We start from the raw sequence: 19279 nt of genomic DNA, 5'->3' as shown, positions 1-19279 counted from the left end.
GCCCCTCTCCCTCCAGAATAGACATTGTAAATGGCGTTGAGATGGACATGATTTTAGTCCTTTTTGAAAGAGTCAAAATGGACTATTACACTGAGAAAGCATGGTTTAAAATGGGAAGCATAATGGGATGACACATTCATATTTATACAGAGGTAACACCAAAATAGGTAATTGTAAAGGATCATCTTCTTCAGCAGGTTAAAAAAAAAAAATCGTGTTTTTAATAGATTTTCTCCATTAAGTACCTGTTCTATTAGCAGCAGCAATCACTTATTAAATGACTGATGACTGAATGATTGATGTCACATCATTTATAGGTCAATACAATTTTTAATGTTTTGTGCTAGAATTCACTCAACCATTCTGAGCAGCATTGCCTTTATTGACATGAATAGTAGTGCTGCACACAAACTGGTATAGTGTATTACCCTCTTTAACTGTATTAGCAACATAACATAGATGACACCATAATGTTACAGTCAAAACAATATGTCATAAATAAATTGTTACTTATCAGACAATTTAGCATAGCATAACATATATGTTTTTTTACAAAACAACAATCAAAACATGTGCCCTTTAGGTTCACACTATCAGTCCCTTGAAGGTGAGACACTGTTTTGCTCTCTTACCCTTTTTGATTTAAAAAAACAAAAAACAAACAAGAAAACACATACACACACACACACACACACACACACACACACAAACTATTCACACTTGCATTAATAGCTTCAGGCTCAATGTCATCCTTTAAAAAAATCAAATAAATTCCCATGAGTGAGAATGACAGTCTACATGCCGTTTACAAAACACTTGACCCTGGAGGACATGCTAGCCTTGATAAGCTTTGCCCCCTGTGTTAATTTGATGCCGTGGGGACTGCCGGCTAGCTGTGATTGTTCGCTTGTGGCACATCATATTCAATTTCCACTTCAACTGCTAGTTTGATTCCAGGCAAGTCAAGGCTGATGGATCGCCCACCTTCTAAATAGAAGCCCTCACATTTCCCTCAAGCCAATCCAATTATTACAGCGCCGTAGGACTTGAGTGGATCGACCTTGTGTCACTAACAGTGCCTTCGTTACACCTTTTCACAACCAGCTCGTGCAATCACAAAGACATGCATGCAAAATGAATAAGCCAAAAGGAAACACAAACACCCCAGAATGTTTCTTTTAACACACTGCATTATGCTCATCAATTGAATTATCATTTCAATCGATTACTTTTACTTAGCTCTCTGAAGCTGAGGATGTATTATCACAAAACTTTTACAGAAGAAGGCAATATTCTATTCAGTCTGATTCCTTTGAAGAACTGCACTCCATCGATACCACTGCAGTAGAATCACTTTTGCAAAATCCCTTTCAGCAGTTGTGTGTCTACCTCTGCCTCCTGCTGTGAGGGATAGAACTCAAGCTTTCCTTGTTTACACATGCTGCTGCTGTGGAGTAACCTCAACCACTTCAAACACGACCAACTAATTGATCAAGATATCACAGACCATAAGAGAGAGGAGAACCACTGTTAGATTAATGCACTTTAGTGCTGATTGATTCATCCTTAATTGGTACAATTAGTTTGAAATACAGGTAGATAGGAGCATATTTTGAAGGGTGCTGTTGTAACACTCTGAACAACACTTTAAACTATCATCAGTGTTATCACATTGGAAACTTGGAATATGGAAAACAGTTCTACTGCTGCTGACATGTAATCTTGCAAAAGGTGAAAAGGGGATATGAGTTGCTACATATTATAAAACGCCAAGCTTAACATTAACAATTTAATATCTTTACAATATCTATTTTACACCTAACATGGGTGAAGTCAGTCACCTCACGTCTAGATAATTTAAGGTCTGTGATATCCTCATTAAAACACGTCTTATGAATATTAAATAACATGTTCATGCTTGCATGAATCCAAGTAAAAATCCACTAAATTGCTATCTTCTATATATAGTATTAATTATAATGTGAAAAATGTACTGTTGAGCCACTGTAAAATTTCTCTATTTAACAAAGTATAATAATAATGCAGTATAGTGCTGTTCATTCAACCATTCAAAACAATTTCCTCAACATAACAAAATATCATTAATTGTGATTGATGGCGACTCGCAGACATCATTTCACTGTTTTGCTGTACCTGCTACTGTGCAGGAACTGAGCCATTACTCTATGTCACCTCGTATTCTATCTCCCATTTATGAAATGCAATAATGAAGTCTCCATCATCCATATAGGAAACAGCCCTCCATGGTCAAAGTCCTTACTGTAAGAAATTCCTAGAAAAATGAACCAAAGAGATGTGGCTTACAGTTGGGGAATGCTAACGGCTCACAGAACAGTAGGATGCCATTCTGCCACTGCTGTGTTATTCTGTAACAGTGTAAAAACCAAAGTGCTCTCTGCACATGCTGACAGATACCCACTACAATGGAAACCAAGGCCTGTCATGATTAATAACATGCTTCAAGAATGCAAAGTATCACCCTGGCAACACTCTTGATTTAAATTTTTCTTTAAAAAAAAACAAAATTATACTTTGGTCCAAAAAGACACATGCACACACACACTACCAACAACTCTCTGTTCAGTATGTTTGCTCCCTTCTCATTATCAATCTTGGCAAGCAAAATGAATTCACATAGCTCAGTGGGAAGATTCCCAGTTGTCAAGACTGCAGCAGTGTGGACAAAATTACAATTCTGGTTTATGGCAAAAAAAAAAGGCATTGCAGGTGCTACTCAGTAATTTCACTTACGTTTGGCATATACAGTATGTGTGTAATTTCCCCTACACCACAACACAGTTTGTGTTGTATTAATTATAACATCCTGTTTGGTTGTTACACCAATAATAAATATCCCTCCCGAATATTATATTTTAAAGCAAATGTACAGTACTGACTGTGACACATGGTCAATACTGGAAGCGCATATATACAAAGACTAAAAGTAAAAAAAAAATTAAGTTTTGAAGTTAAAAGTTTAAAGTAAAATGGTTTGGAGAGCCAGACCTTGCCAGCAAGAGTGACTGTTGCAAAGATTTCTATCCAGGCCATGTTGACTTGGATTTCAGCAGATTTCTAAATTAACCTACAAGTTGATAGATGATGTGACACATTGGATTCAGCACAGATACCAAGAATCAACACATAATGAACATCCTCCTCCCTTTTCATTACAAAAGGGGTGAGAAAATCAATCATCAATCACTGCTTCGCTGTGTTTTAATTATCTAATGCCCCTGCTACTTCACACAAAGTGAAGCACAACTGTTGCAAGGACTGGCTAAATGGCTTCATTCTACAGCCACTTAACTGGTTAAATACGTAATCCCTCCACACTCTCTGACTAATCCCCAGTGGCAATCTGATGCACTCGTGACAAGCTCCACTCACCCATCACGGCCAGAGCTGTGCCTTTGGCTAACTCCCTCTTCAGAGTCTCCAGCACTTCCAGCCCACTGCCATCCAGATTGCACCTGTTGATAGTGCCATTGGCTGAGCTTATCCAGTACAGCTTGTTGGCAGTGTAGTCTATTGAGAGACCTGAGAGGAAGACAAGTGAAGAGAGAACAGCAGGTTAGAACTTACGGTGAAGGCTCACTAGGACAGCTAGCTTGACTTCAAAAGAGGGCAGAATTTGTAGTACCACCGGCAAAACACTAATCAGAGACATACGAAATGGGTACTTAAATGGATAAGCAAATCATAAAATGGTAAGACAACTATATAACTTGTTATGTTATCCTTAATTTTGAGACATTACAGTAAACAAAGGAAACTATTCCTGAAAAGTGTGGCTATCTCTACCACTTTTTGTACTGCACTGAGTTCCACCAGGAAAGATAAACGAGTAAAATTAACCAGTAAAGTAAACATATTCAGTTACAAACCCTGACTACATTTAAGTGCAGCACTGAGAAAGTGCATAACACAAATATCAATAAAATCTAAATAAAGTCATTTTGACTACTATACTTTACTGTACAGTACTGCAATGATACATGCAGTAAAGATGCGGTACTGCATTAATGTTAATATACGGAAGTTTGCATGCAGTTGGTTGGATGAGGTGTTCATGTTTATATGACAGCTGTTTGTGGGGGATCTCTTCATAAAAACTCCAGCTGGCATGAAAAATGAACAAGAGTGAGACTGGCAGCTTTTAAATCCATTTCCTGGCTGACATGATGGTTTTTCATAGAATACAACTATCAATGGTGGCAACTGAAAGCAATTTCAATTGTGGACCTCTGGACAACTCACTGTCTCCCACCATGTGTTGGATTTATGTCTGGCAGATTCACAGTCACAATGCGTCATTAATTTACTCTTGTCCCCAGGTCTATCCCATAATCATAAATGAAGCCAGTGAAATACGGTGTACCCTGCTATCTGTATTGCTGACAGGCTCAGGAGAATGAAGAAATTCAGTGAAGACAATGGTGTTGTTTGTGTGAGAAAGGGGGAGTTTGACCTTGAGCTGTGTGACAACAGCCACTAGAGATGAAGACCAGCTGATTGTTTTCTCAAGCTGCAATCGCTCACTCAAGCATGTGGGAAAAGAGTTAATATTCAAAATATATGGGAGTACTATGATTTAAATATTAGCCTTATGAACATGTAGAAAATGTTGAAGATCAGATGCAAGATTACTGTGTAAAATAGGCAGATCTGCCAAAAAGCATAACATCATCTACCACATTTTCCCAAATATTGTAATTCATACCCCCAAAATTTAATGACACATCGAGAAAATCTTAGATCGATCACTTCTCTTACTGTTGATGCATCACAGCAGAGGACATCCAAAACCATTGCTCAGTGATTCTTTTCCAGTTCTACATTCCTGCACATTTCTGACTGACTGTTTTATACCTATAGACTCATCCTACTCAACAGAAGCTTGAAGGATTTGAAACATCTTAATCATTGTCCTTGCTGGAATATTTTTACATATTTGTTTTCTCTTTTCTTTCTTCTTTTCTTCATTCCATGTTTAACACATTTTAATTACTTTAACTTTGTTTTAACTTAATGAACAATTTGTTTTCTGATTTCAGTAATAGAAAAGCTTGACTTGTGTTTTGAATGAACTGACAAAAGGTCAAATGCAAAAAAAAAAATTTCTAACACTGTCAGTATGCATGCAGGCATGCAGTACATACATAGTTATAGTATATACTCAGGTGAGCAGTCAGTGACCAGAGCAGTAAAAAGCCTGTCCTTTCAGAGGAAGTGAACATTCCCTTTATATCTGCATATGTGTCACTTCAAACTACATACACGGGTGCATAAATAACAGCGCCTCAATACACTTGTTAACGGCTTAAAAGATTATCTAACTGACTATAAAAAAGGCATAAATGTTGGAGCCAAGGGGACGGTTTGAACATTGCTGTAGAGTTGCACAGTATTTCAAAGGCAACCACCTCAACCTTGAACTAGAACACAATACCTTATCATACAAGGTGGCCCTTGGACATAGGGAGACACTGGGCTTGAACTATATGCAGTCCACATTAAGGCCTATTTACATTACAAAGCAATTGTAGGGTACAATCTACAATTTTGGAAATCGCAATGTGCCACACTGGGTCCTTTTAATACATACCTGCAGATTGACATCTTAATGAGAGCATATTTTAATTTAGTAGCAAACCAGGTTCATTCATTCATAGCCATCAGGTACCCCCAAGTGAATTTACACTTTCCATGTGATAATTCTTCCTGTTATAGTACAAGAATCATTCAGGATTGGTTCAAGGAACCTTCAGGTGAAATTGCAGAAATGATGTGATTACTATAATCTTGTGTATGAATCCATAAAATCAACATCAGTGAACATATTTGTCATAATGTCATAAAAGCTTCCATAGAAAGAAAAACATCTATCCATTAACCCTGGACAGTTGTGTGATGCTCTGATGTCTGTAGGATCAGCTTTAACACTAGAACTGTCAATAGCAACAAAAATGGTCATGAAAATAACAAAAATGTAAAATATCCACGCTTGTATTTGATTCACAGATGGTTTAAAAGTAAATTATTTCTTTGGGAATCAAATGATGAGTATACAAGTGTCTGCTGTAGGTAGGTAGGTTTGTCAAGGGAAAGAAATTCCAGCATTCCTTGATTAACTGCACATTTTGACACCTTTACCCAAAGAGTCTGGGACATTGCCTGTTGATATAACATCACCATTGAGGAGGTGGGTATTCTTTTTGATTCATGTTGACGTTGTCAAAACAGAGAAAATGCAAACAGGTAAAAACATTAAATCTGATTCAATTTGTAAAAGTCAGTGCATGAACATACATGGAAATAAATTGATTATAAACACATTAAGGCAAACTGAGATTATTACAACTTTCATGTTAACACCTATGTTTCAAATTAAGGTTCAAATAAGAGAATTACTTTGAAAGAATTTGGAATGAAGTGAACACAGATGCAAATCTGCAAACCATGCAAGTGCTTTAATCTGGTCCTTTACAGTCATATTGTCTAGTATGTTATTATTTAGTCGTGTGTATGTAAACATATGGTACAGAGTTTATATAAACTGAGCTGACAGAATAAAATCAGTGTCACTTTACACATGTAAAAAACAATCTGCTGGGTTTGGTCACATTCAAAGTACAATAGGGGTCTAACTCAGTGCAATACCCTCATACTGACCTACAGGTTCCCTCTGATTCTGGTGGAGGACCTTGCTGTTGCTCCCATCCATGTTGGCCATGTTAATGGTGTTGCCATCTGTCCAATAGATTTTCCTGTGTGAGAAGGTGTGAAGTGAATAGTTAGCGATCCAGTTAGGCACAGGGTATCATGTGGTTTATAACATAATTAGTAAATGTTATGTTTTTATTAATTAACTGAAAATTGAATGTAAGCCAATAGATTTTTTTCCACCTCACAACCTTGTAAGGATCTGAACTAACCTTTCAAGCTCAGAAAACATGTTCTCCTTACAGCAACAAGGCTTTGATCACCCTTTCGGTCTGCAGTCAGGTTTCTTAATGCATTGAACGTGAGGTACTGATGAAGTGTAGAGACTGTTCTAATCTACTTACCCCTTGGCGGGGTGCACTACAAGGCACCTTGGCTTATCAATGCCGTGGATGATGGAGGTCTTCAGGGACCCATCAAAGCGAGCCACATTGATTTGCGACTCATCATTTTCTGAGCTGAGCCAGTATAAGTTCCTGGAAAGCCAGTCCAAAGCCAGGCCACGGCAGTTCACTATGTCTGTCAGAAAATGTATGAAAAACCTGTCACACCTGTGTGCTTTAAAGTTAATCTGCTACTTATACCATGAGCAGAAAAGGCAAAAATGGTCTTTAACAAGTGACATATACTTTTGAATATATACTTTGCTCTTGAGACCAACATCAGTTCTTACAATTAATAACTATCACATGATTAATTAGTTATTAATTGGTTAAAAATAACAACAATTACTGCACTTGTACTTATTAATTACTAAATACTACTCCCTACGCAGGAAAAAAGGCCCTAAGGGCAGATTGCTTTACCATTTAGTACTATATTTAATTGTTACATACCATAGAATCAATAATGGCTGACACACACACACAAACACACACCAATTCAAGTGCACATACACAGCTATGACTTTGTATTTTTTTATGGATGTCTGGAATTCTCCCACCTGCAGAAATTATGGTCTCTAGCTGGGTGCCATTGATGAAGGCACGTTTGATGGTTTGGGTTTTGATGTCAGCCCAGTAAATCCTCTCCTCCAGGGCATCATAGTCCACTACCGTGACATCATCGATGTCTGGCACCGTTAGCGCCGTCATGACATTCATGTAAGGGTTGTCAATGTCCACACCACGTATTTCAGATCGCCGCACATACAGAAGGAACCTTTTCAATGCTGGTGAGATGATTAAGAAATCAAACATTTGAGAAAGGCACCTTTGCTGACCTTTTCTGTCAGGTGCAGCTGAGAGCATGATATAGATGAATAGCCTGGTAATAATGCTAATGTCAATCAAAAGGGGAGAAATTCATATGTAAAACAAAACATCTCTCCTGCTGATACCATAGTATCCTATATTTTCACGCTGATAATATAAGGAGAAAGCATGAAAAATGAAGGTGTTAACTGCTTACCAAAGCAGGATTGTTTGTTGGGTGAAAGCTTTGTAAGGTGCGGACAGGTGCAGGACGCAGTGCGGTTGTAATTGATGAGACACAGATGTGAACAGGGGCCACGTCCATCATTCTCTTCACATGGATTTGAGGCTGATGGGAAGAGAGGAAAGAGAAAACAAGAGAGGTAGAGTAAGACAGAACATTTTACAACATTCAGCATAAGAGGTTGTGATGGCAAGCAAAGAGATATGCCAGTATAATTGCTGAGTGCAATTTGGACTTTGCAGCCTTTGCAGCATGACATTTACAGGCCATTCTGATTGTGCCACTCAAATAAAATGCATATTTTGAAAATGGCAAAAAAGCACTGCTGAAAACAACTATTATTACAATATTGTTTTTGTTGTGTAACAGCAAAAAAGAGATAAACCATTAAAGAACTGAAAGGAGATATGAAAATGTGTTCATTTGTTCCAAAAGATAACAAAAAAGAGAGAACAAAAATACAAAAAAACATCTTCTGCCCATGTTTGGGTGTTTAGGCTGGACTCCTGTTGGATTGGGTTTAAAGAGATTCAGGGAATTTAGATTTTTGCTCTTTTTTCCTCAGAAATTCTCAGAAATTATGGGATAAATTATCTAAACCGATAGATATACACAGCAAGCAGAAATTCATTTCGCTGTTTTTAAGTAGAACAGTGATCCTAGGAGGATCATTTTCATGAATTTCTTACTCTACCCTATTCAGAATAAATCACCTCTGCAAAACTAAAGAAAGTCACCCACAGTTCAATTATTTCCTCTCACACTGTAATCACATTTCATGCATCAAACACATCATTTTTTCCATCTACTCTAGATGATTTATGTCAAACAAGCTCATTCAAAGTTCATTTCCCAGGCTCACTCAGCAACACATTGGAGAGTCCTGTTGCATCATAAATGTGGCTTATTTTAAAGCAAAAAAATGCAACTTTGTCTCTGTAAGCTGGAAACTACACCCAGCTGACTCAGTATGCTAATAGGTAGACATCTGAGTGGATATAGCACTGCTTTCACCTGAATCACGCTCTTGAGGGATGACAGGCAGCAACAACAGAGCCAAGGTGTTTGTTTGCTCTAAACTGTACGATGTCTTTGTTACAAATAAATAAAAAAATGTGCACAGCACTGTGCAAAGGCAGTGGAAATGGTGGTTCTGCTCATTTGCAATACTGTAGGTATTGAGGACACTGTTCAATTCCAACCCTGAATAATTCAGTCACATTCAGGGAAGGCCCAGTGTGGTGATGATAGCACTTAGTATGCAACTGCCTCTTTCCACTGAGAGACCCATATTTGTTGTTCTTATTTGTTTCAAAGCCTGTCATATTTGTCATGATAACACTACCGACACAATTACAGTATGATTTATCCACCTGCATATAAATGTGTATGTTCTAAATGACATTACAGTGTTTGTATTCAAATTTGCACATATTGAGAAAAATGATTTTGACTGCAAAGGGATCTAACTGAATTATCCTCAGCCATACCTCAATTTCTCCTAGAGAACTTCAAGGTAATAGGACAAAGGGAAAAAAAAGGAAAGGTGTGTACTACTACTATGACTACAAAACATGTACTGTTCCTAAAAAAATGATTCCATAGAGCTAATTTGACTTTTGGGCAAATATAATGGTTGAAATAAATATTACACAATTGTGTTACAAAGAATGCATCAACACCAACATTCATTAATCAAAATATCAGAAAAGTCACTTTCTCTGCTTTGTTCTGTCTACTGTATAATGGTACAGTGGGCGTAGGTGTTTTTGTGATACTCTGGCTATAATCAACCAATTATCTGTTATAACTGCGAGGCCCTGGGACTGCCAATCTGCTTTCTAATTTGCAAATGCTTGTTCCCCACTCTTATGTTAAAACACTACTTTGCCTTTCAAATGACACGTTGTATTTACAGGCTGTTTATGCCTCCAGTGAAACTCCACTGTGGCACCTGCTGAATAGCTCCTGAGACCAGCTGCATATTGGTGTTCAGTCTCCCTTCTTCATCAGATCCCTTCCTTTCTTTTTCTCTGGCAGATGTTCAGGGTCTAGTGGAGCACCACATCTCCTGCCCTTAGTTCTGGCTGGAGTGGATAATAGCCAGCCCCCCAACCCATTGAGCTTACTGTCTTCTTTGGAAAAGCAGTCCCATGCAGATACAGGAAGGAAACAAGCAAATTAACTCGTGGCACATTCAAAAAGTGGAGGATTCAGTGAATAGATGTAAACCCGATTACCAACGTAATAACGCCCATATAAGGATGGTGCATGACTTATATGTGTATGAAGGGAGGGATACATAAACTTGGCAATGGTGAAAAAGGCAATTGTGATGAAGACTGATCCGTCAATCAGGTGGTCTTGGCACACATGGAAATAAATGTTCCATCACCCCGAATTTTATTTTGGCAGATCTGCTTAACAAATATATCAAAATCAATTTCAAACAACCTATTTACAGGAAATAAAAAACAAAACAAAACAAAAAAAACATGAAGTGACTTGAAAAGAGATTTGATGCTATTCATCTTGAGCTTGGCAGTATATCTCACAAGCTGCACATCAAGTATGATTGGCTTACATATGTAGGCTTTCTGTCAGACAACACATCAGCAGTGTATCTTTAGTCAGAATCTTGGCTTACTTGGCCATTTCGTAAAATTGATTACCTATTCCACTGTGGCAGACACAAATTCAGCAGTGTTCAATGAAAGGAAATTGTTGGCAATATTAATGAAATTTCAGAACTATTTCATATATTTCCTGTTATCACAACACACTATTCACTAATTCAACTAATTGATTTGATGAATGGATGTGCCGCAGTTATTCAGTGGCGTTGTTATGGTTCTCATTTCTGCAACTTCCAGTAACCCTCCCTTTTACAGTCCCCTAATTACTAAGTATTTACCCGGTAAATATATGGTAAATTATAGTATATTATTGGGTAATTACCACTGGTAATAAGTAAGTAAATACAGAGAAACTACAGCTCAAACACCAAGGAAAACCTCTACCATTACCCAGCAACTCAACTAAGTACCATGTAGTTGTGACCAGTTTAGGTTGGTAATAACTCAGATATAATTGCCTACTTCCTAAGAAAGTGGGCAACTAATTCTTACAGACACCTCCTCTATTACCCATCAATTCAAGTTACAATTGTAGTTATCCAAGGTTAATATTGGTAACAGCCTAAGTTAAATTATGTTCTATCTAGAAACTAACATAGTACTTTCCAATAAATTACATTTTCCTATATAGTTATTGTTCATGGTTACACCCATTTATAAAAGATTTATTAGATTTACCTGGTAACTACCTCCACAGGAACAGTTTTCCTCTAGTGTCATGGTAAATCATCTTAAATACTGGGTATGTTCTTGCATATGTTTTTACAATTTACTCAGTAAGTAAGCTGAAACTGTACTCTAAAAGGAAGCCTTGTTTGTTTCCATGGTATTATCATGATCTTTCCATATCTGTCTGACCACCACTGTGTGTTTTTTAACAGTTTTGATCATTCTCATGATTTGATTGTGATACATCACATTATATTCACTGAAAAACTTAAAAACAATTCAAACATCACTGCAAGAATATTTCTCACACCTGATCAATATCAACATTCACAATCCCAGACTGCTTTTTAGTACAATAGATTCTCTGGCAAATCCCACAACTAACTACAATATCGAGTTTCCAGGTTCTAAATGTGAAGAGTTTGCTGGCTACTTCAGGGAGAAAATAATCAACATTAGATCTGGTATCTGCCAGCAGAACAAGCACACTGCATTTTTAACTACAGTATATCCTCTGTACAGAGTGATGTCAAGTTGGAACCTTTTAACCTGGTTGAAACTCCCTACATGTTCCCTTGTCCCAATTCCTACCTCCCTTTTTAAAACTACTTTTAATTCAGTATCTGAAGACATCCCGACAGCTTGGTGTCTTCCTCACTGATTTTAAAACTGCTTTAGTAAAACCTCTTTTTAAAAAAGGGAACCCAGATATTTTAACACCTAGCAATTTTAGACTGATTTCAAACCTCCATTTTTTTTGTTTTAGAGAAACAATTTTTTAATGAACTAAGTACCGTTTTAAACTCAAACCCTAAATTAGAAATCTTTCAATGAGGTTTTAGGACACATCACAGCACATAGACAGCCCTGCTAAAAGTAGTGAACGATATCAGATCAAATCTTGATAGTAATTAACCTTCAGTTCTTGTGCTACTTGACCTGAGTGCTGCCTTTGATACTGTGGACCACCAGCTTCTTTTAGATAGATTGAGTGAGCATGTTGGCCTGTCTGGAATTGTTTTTAACGGTTTACCTCATATCTTTGCGGAAGAAATTTTTTTGTATCTATAAATGACCACTCTTCCAAACACTATGAGATTAACAGTGTCATCAGGAGGCATGGCATCTTTTTCCACAGCTATGCTGATGACACTCAGCTCTATGTGGCTGTGTCTCCTGATGACACCGGGCCTACTGACTCACTTTTTAACTGTATTTTAGATATAAAGACCTGGATGTCACAGAATTTTTTACAGCTCAACCAGGATAAAACAGACATACTGATCATTGGTTCAAAGGCTCAGAGAGAGAAACTGGCCCCCAAACTAAATACACTTAACCCAAGCCAAGAAGCAAGCAATCTTGGAGTGATTTTTGATCCTGATTTTAATTTCAAGGCTCATGTGCAGGGTGTCACAAAAACAGCATCTTATCATCATCTCCAAAGTGAGGTCATTTTTCTCTCTGAGCAACACAGTGAGACTGATGGACACTTTTATAACTAGCAGGTTAGACTATTGTAACACTCTCCTTTCTGGTCAACCAAAGAATACAATTAATCAGCCAAAATTCATTCAGAATTCTGCTGCACTAGTGCTGACTCAGACCAGGAGAAGAGCAGACATAACTTACTTTAAAGTCTGGTACCGCTGGGTACCTTTTAGTTTTCATTTTCATTTTAAAATTCTTTAATTGGATTATAAAGCACTACATGGCCTTGCACCAGACTACCTCTCAGAAATGCTTTTGGTGTATGAACCACAAAGGCCCCTCAGATCCTCTGGTTCTTCTCTTTTAGCTGTTCCACAAAGCAGAACAAAAACCTTCGGTGATGCTGCTTTCAGCCGTTATGCTCTGAGCCACTGGAACCACTGGAAAAAACCATCTATTTAGTCTGGCTTTCATGTAGTGTTTTATAATTCTATGGTTTTATTATCTGTGCTTATTTTAGTTATCATCATTATTCATTTTATTCTATTTTGTTCTACAATTTCATGCTTTTTTATGTTTATATTGCTTGCATTATCTTTTATTATTTATATTTTATTATCTCAACTATCTATCTATCTTTTACTGTTGTCTTATTCAATTAAAGAGGACCTATTATGCTCATTTCAGCTCTAAATTTTTGTTTTTGGACCCCACTAGAGTAACTCTGCATGATTAAAAGTTCAAAAAACTCCTTATTTATCTTATACTGGTCCTTTATGCAGCCTCTCAATATACACAGTTTCTCTTGCACTCTGTTTTAGCTCCTGTCTCTTTAGAGCCCCCCTCCTGATGAGCCCACTCTGTTCTGATTAGCCAGCTTTACGTAGTACGAATTGCGTAACTTTGCCGTCATTGCAAACCAAACATTTCCTGCTATACTGCTTCAAATTAAAAGCTTTTAAATGACTAACTAATAGGAGACTTTTATTGTGAAGAATTTACAGGAAGTAAAAACGTGTTCCTCACTTACTTAGCAGAGCTTTGTCGGCGCTAAAAACCGGTTGAAACAACAACATATGGAGCTATTTGGAGCTATTTGTTCAGCGGATGAGTTAGAAATAATGCAGGAAGGACTAGTACAAACAGAAACGGCCACAGTGAGATGTTTTATGAAGAGCTGCAGACAACCAGCACACCTCCAACAGGTAAACTACTTATTTTACTTTACTGCTACTCAGTCTCCTCTGCTCCACTGTTACATCTATCAGCAGGTCTCAACTAGGGGAGTCACATCCACCTGCTACATGATACACATTTCCATATTTGGACATCACTCTTGGGGTTGGGGGTGTTCCCACATTGTGCTGTCTCTGTGTTATGGATGTATAAATAGGTAGAGGTCTGTCTGCAATGAGGTGATGAGTAAAGTTTAAGCTCAGTAGTCAGCGTAGTCGTCTGTGATCTGGGAGACTCCAATTTGAGACCCAATGTGGGAACCTCCTTCATAAGGTAGTTTATTCATGAACACTTATTGTAGCTTTAGTTTTCTAAAATTAAAAGCGTAATAAAAACAAAAACAAAAACAGGATTCTTAAGCCTCTTTCTACTTTTATTCAAATACAAATACAAATAATTTTGCTGCCTCACTAAATGCAGATAAAAATACAAATACTGGGCCCTCTGCACATCCCTAGTACAAGTTTGTGGTGATTGCATGGAAAAAGGAATAATCATTAAAAATTACATGGTAAGAGCCTTGTGATACAACAAACAAGGCTTTCAGTTACAATACTGTATTCAGTTTTCTGAGTAAATTGCTGTGTTTTACTTAGTAATGTAGTGGAACATATATGGTCCAAGTTCCTTTAACTCCATGGCCAGTGGAATAATCTGTTACAAAGGACATGGTAAGATAGCATATAACAATAATATACTATAATTTACCATATATTTACCAGGTAGATACTTGGCAATTAGGGAACTGTAAAAGGAAGGGTTACCCAACTTCCTTCATTCACATTCAGTTAAAAAAAGAAAAAAAAACTTAGTAGTATGAGCCAATTAGAATAATTTGGATGGCAAGAAAAACACATTCAGAGGAACTATTAACTAGCTAGTTAATTCCCTGCATGAGCAACTTTTTCATTCAGACACCTGCTCATTGATTGACAGGCCAAATGAAGGCAGAGGCAAAGCTGAAATTAATTACATTATGCTGTTTTTTTCCCAATGCAATATGAAAATGAATTCTGTTTTAAAAGATAATGTATCCTCAGATAATGTCCAGTGGTGCTTGAGGATTCTAGACATTCTTTATGTTTACCTAAAACATGTAATGTGATGATGTGATGAGTTTGCACTTTATATTGCACTACTGTGCATATGCCAGGAAAGCAAAACTGACAAATTATACAAAGGCCTGCTTCAGGCTAATACAGTGAATTGTCACTTATCTGTGAGTGTCTCATCTCCAACAGTAGAACCAGTAAAACTGTTCTTACCTTGTGGCTGTCTGCTGGGATGAAAGATCTGCAAGTCAAAAGGCTGAGCACTCGTCTTCTGGATGACTGTGACATTTCGCCCAGTCCACTTATTGGCTCTCGCTAAAGTGTTAGTCCTCCAGTCCGTCCAGTAGACATTGCCTCCAAAGAGAGATACAGCAAAGGGATGGGACAGGTATTCGTGGCCCCTGAGGATCTCAATGACCCCACTACCATCATAGAGTGCAGAGAAAATGGCGTCGGAGCTGTTTAAAAGAGACCAACACAAAGGTCCATATCAAAGTTTAAACTGCTCTTCAAATGCATTGAAAGGAACAGTAGATGAAGGCAGATCAAATTGTTACCCATCAAGTCCACTGATGGAACTATTAAATTGTTCAAGACCCACTTTAAACCAAATATGGTCATTGTACTAAGATCTCTAAATATTGAATGGCTTCCATTATTTAATGCCCAACAGGTAGATGGAAATTCAAGTTGAATTTTTGCTCAAGGAATGCTGAATTTTTTGCAGTATATAATGTCATACATGTATTAAAAGGTATAAAATGTGTGAATGTTTCTGCACACGACTTGAAAAACTCTATTGGTATACCGTGCATCTGTCCAAACAATCCTCTTTTCCAGATGATCCAGTGTCAGTCCATTAGGCCAGGCCCCAATCTCCATATCCTTAAACACAATGTGTCGACCTCCTCCACTCATTGATGCAGCCTCAATTCGGGGGAAAGTAGCATCCCAATCAGTCCAGAAGAGGATCCTTAAAGTAGAAAACCAAAGGCAGCAGTTAGTCTTACATCATCGCCTGTTTGCCTTTAAAAGGATAAGCAAGAATAGGTATCTATACACACAGCAAAAAATAAAATGAATTTAGTTTTCAGATGAACAAAGGACAAAATAATATCACTGACTATTAAATATAAAAGTTGGACAATGAGCACAAATCTAAGAAATAATACAATTTGCATATATCCACTAGCAAAACACAAGGGCTATTAGATAGACCTCTTGAACATCTGAAAGTAATTTCACAGCCATTTGTACTTGTTTGTTAATGTTATTATACTGCAAAACACAGTCAGCATATATACATTGCTGTTGTTACTGAATTCATTACCATAGACAGTGGCAGTGACTGTCCAAGAACAGCAGTGATCCAGTGCAACCCTCAACATCTGTGACAGGCCTTGAAATGGGAAGCCATCTGTTTTATTATGATTTTTCACAGCTCAATGAGGCCTGAAAATGAACACCATCGATGTGACCATCGACAGTATCCATAGCAAGCAAACATTGCTTCTGTCCTGCTTTGGTCCACAAAGTCAGCTAGAACGAAAGAGAAACTGGGTGCTCAAGCTTAAATCACACGCTGTCGACAACAAAACCGTGTTAGGAAGAAATATCCTTGTCCAGATCAATAGCCTTATTCACTTGATACGGCCTCCCTGATCAATGACCCACTACTTTGAGTGGATTCAAGTAATTAGATTAGAATTATTGCCCTGTAATGGAAATGCGCCTTTAGGCACCAAAAGCACCCATTAATCCTACTCTGTACAGCCACGAAATGTAGTCATCCTCCCAAATGTGAAAGAGTACTATAGGAGAGAGTGCATGAGCAGATTACTCATTTCTTAAGAGTGTTAAATTGATTTTAGGAATGTCTGGGTTTTGCTTTAATCTGAAATATACTGGCCACAGTATACAGCCATTGGCTAGTTCTCAGATGCATTTATCAAAGTAAGCACCTAATATGAAACACTATCAACACACCAACAGCAGATGAAATTGATTCAATTTTTTTTGTATAATTTGTACTACCATATATCATCTAAAACTCTAATGCTATATTCTGTAGATAGAAAGAGTATAACATTTCCCTGTTGTGTTTCCAGCATTGCAGTATTTACTTAGAGAAAGTGAACAATTGCTTCAATTAATAGGTAACTACTTTTTCATTACTCTTTATTTAACTTGTACTATACAAATATGTATAAAATCTATCAAACTGGAAAATACCTGATAGACCAAAAATTACCCTCAGAGTGACTGATTAAGCAAGGAATATTTAATGGTTGAGCCAACATAGTGTGAGCCAACATAGGGTTACAATAAATCTTTCAGTCTGGCAGATTAGGGTGTGCGTAGGAAGAGATTGGAGAATTATAGTTAAATGGGGTAAGGGGTCTGACTTGTTATTAGCTGATGAAATTTTGAATTGTGTTGAGATATCAATTTCAAATTTAAATTCAGACAGACTGAATTGCTTGTGTTGTTGTTGGGGGGTTTTGGTATTTTTGTTTTTTTGTTTGTGTAACAATTTAGAACTTTGCCCATTGCCCTTATAACCCATAAAATAAAACTAAGCCAGACGGCTACTGTCACCAAACTACAAACTACTTTTTCCAGAGCTGAATACCTTCAGGCATCATGGTATTCCACCCAGATTCCCACCTTCTCCACTCAGACACCTTGTCCAGTGGAGTATCAGTGTGGTGACATGGACATGATCATCTCTCCACCCAAAATCACTGTTTGATGAAGCACCTGGCCAATACATATGTGGGAGGTGAACCTTGGCAAGTGCTTTTTACACTACTTTTTACTTACTTACTGCCCACTCAGGCGCCCCTAAAATTAAGTTGACTTCAATAGGAGTTTTCATCACTACCAAATGAATTTAAACCACTTTGGTAATTTCTCATTGATCAACTGGAATTGCATTGAATGCTGCATGGAACAAATCCTAGCCAGGTGCACAGGAATAAATACTCTGCTCACACTTAGAAATGTTTTGAACATGAAAAAAATGTTCAGAAGACCGAAATATAGAATTGTATTTTTGAAACTTTATCCTGTGCAGAAATAATTACAATATTTTAGGGTTAACAATAATTTTCTGTGGGATATTCATACCTGCAACAAGCTCAGCTGTTGTTGCTTAAACTGCACAACAGCTGATGTTGTGGTGGTTTATTTAACATATTATTACTGATGCATCATGTTTTCAAATGCTTTCAGATATTCACCATGTCTGTCTCTGTCTGCTCCCAAACTCTGCACTGGTCAGTGTTTTTGCTGCACATTTGTTGTATCTCTGTCTTGCAAGAGTGGATATTGGGTCAATGGCTGCTCTGTGCCCACATGAGGACATTGCGATCCAATTGAGACAAAACAATCTTAACCAGGATTTACAAGAATAGAAGTGAGAGACAGTGTACTGATTCATGTACATTGTGGTCTAAACTCTGCCTAAATGCCCCAGAGGATATACTTGACACAGAATCTTACTCTCACAAGTGGACACCATGTCCTGTTGTTCTATGGTTATTTTTCTTGTATTTGGACTGTTTATAGTGACGAAGCATGTTATTCTCTTCTGTGCCATACTTTGCTATGGCCAATCAACAGTTCCCTAAGCCCCACATCCCTTAGTTACTGCTGTTTTGCCTGTCAAGCTTTCAATTTAGCAAGGCACTTATGCAGTTTACAATGATAAAGGTAGCAGATTTACCACTTGAAATTAGTTACTTCTGGAACAATTGTTCCCTGATTTCACACAGAGGTAGAAAAACGTAGGCTTCTCATTTTTAGGTGGCTACCATCAATTTTACCAACTGAAAAGACAACTGGCAGCTTTTAAAGCAGACAAACACACTATTTAATGCAACACTTTTTCTTGTATTTCTGTTTTCGATCCTGGCCTCCAAGCTCTTTAAAATGCAAAGTATCGCTCTTACTGCAGCCGAATGCGCATCGCTTCAGCATCTGAAGAAATCCAAAGCTTGACAAGCCTGCCGTGCCTACTTATGGTTGCAAAGATGTAATTAGACAATTGCTGTTCATGTAAGGGGTTTA

General features: G+C 37.5%; 1 protein-coding gene across 1 annotated transcript in view; it reads right to left on the bottom strand.

Moving 5' to 3' along the window:
* lrp1bb (low density lipoprotein receptor-related protein 1Bb) overlaps nucleotides 1–19279 on the bottom strand; it is a 281139-nt gene that overhangs the window by 83849 nt on the left and 178011 nt on the right. Inside the window, exons 26-32 of the mRNA XM_042426612.1 lie at nucleotides 16017–16181; nucleotides 15422–15666; nucleotides 8158–8289; nucleotides 7691–7918; nucleotides 7092–7266; nucleotides 6697–6791; nucleotides 3412–3561 (exon numbers count right to left, since the gene is read on the bottom strand). Of these exons, the coding sequence (XP_042282546.1) occupies nucleotides 3412–3561; nucleotides 6697–6791; nucleotides 7092–7266; nucleotides 7691–7918; nucleotides 8158–8289; nucleotides 15422–15666; nucleotides 16017–16181 (1190 nt within the window). The remainder of the gene's footprint in view (nucleotides 1–3411; nucleotides 3562–6696; nucleotides 6792–7091; nucleotides 7267–7690; nucleotides 7919–8157; nucleotides 8290–15421; nucleotides 15667–16016; nucleotides 16182–19279) is intronic.

Source organism: Thunnus maccoyii, chromosome 11, assembly GCF_910596095.1.
Source record: "Thunnus maccoyii chromosome 11, fThuMac1.1, whole genome shotgun sequence".
Lineage (NCBI taxonomy): Eukaryota > Metazoa > Chordata > Actinopteri > Scombriformes > Scombridae > Thunnus > Thunnus maccoyii.
This window is presented reverse-complemented; position numbering and strand designations above follow the sequence as displayed.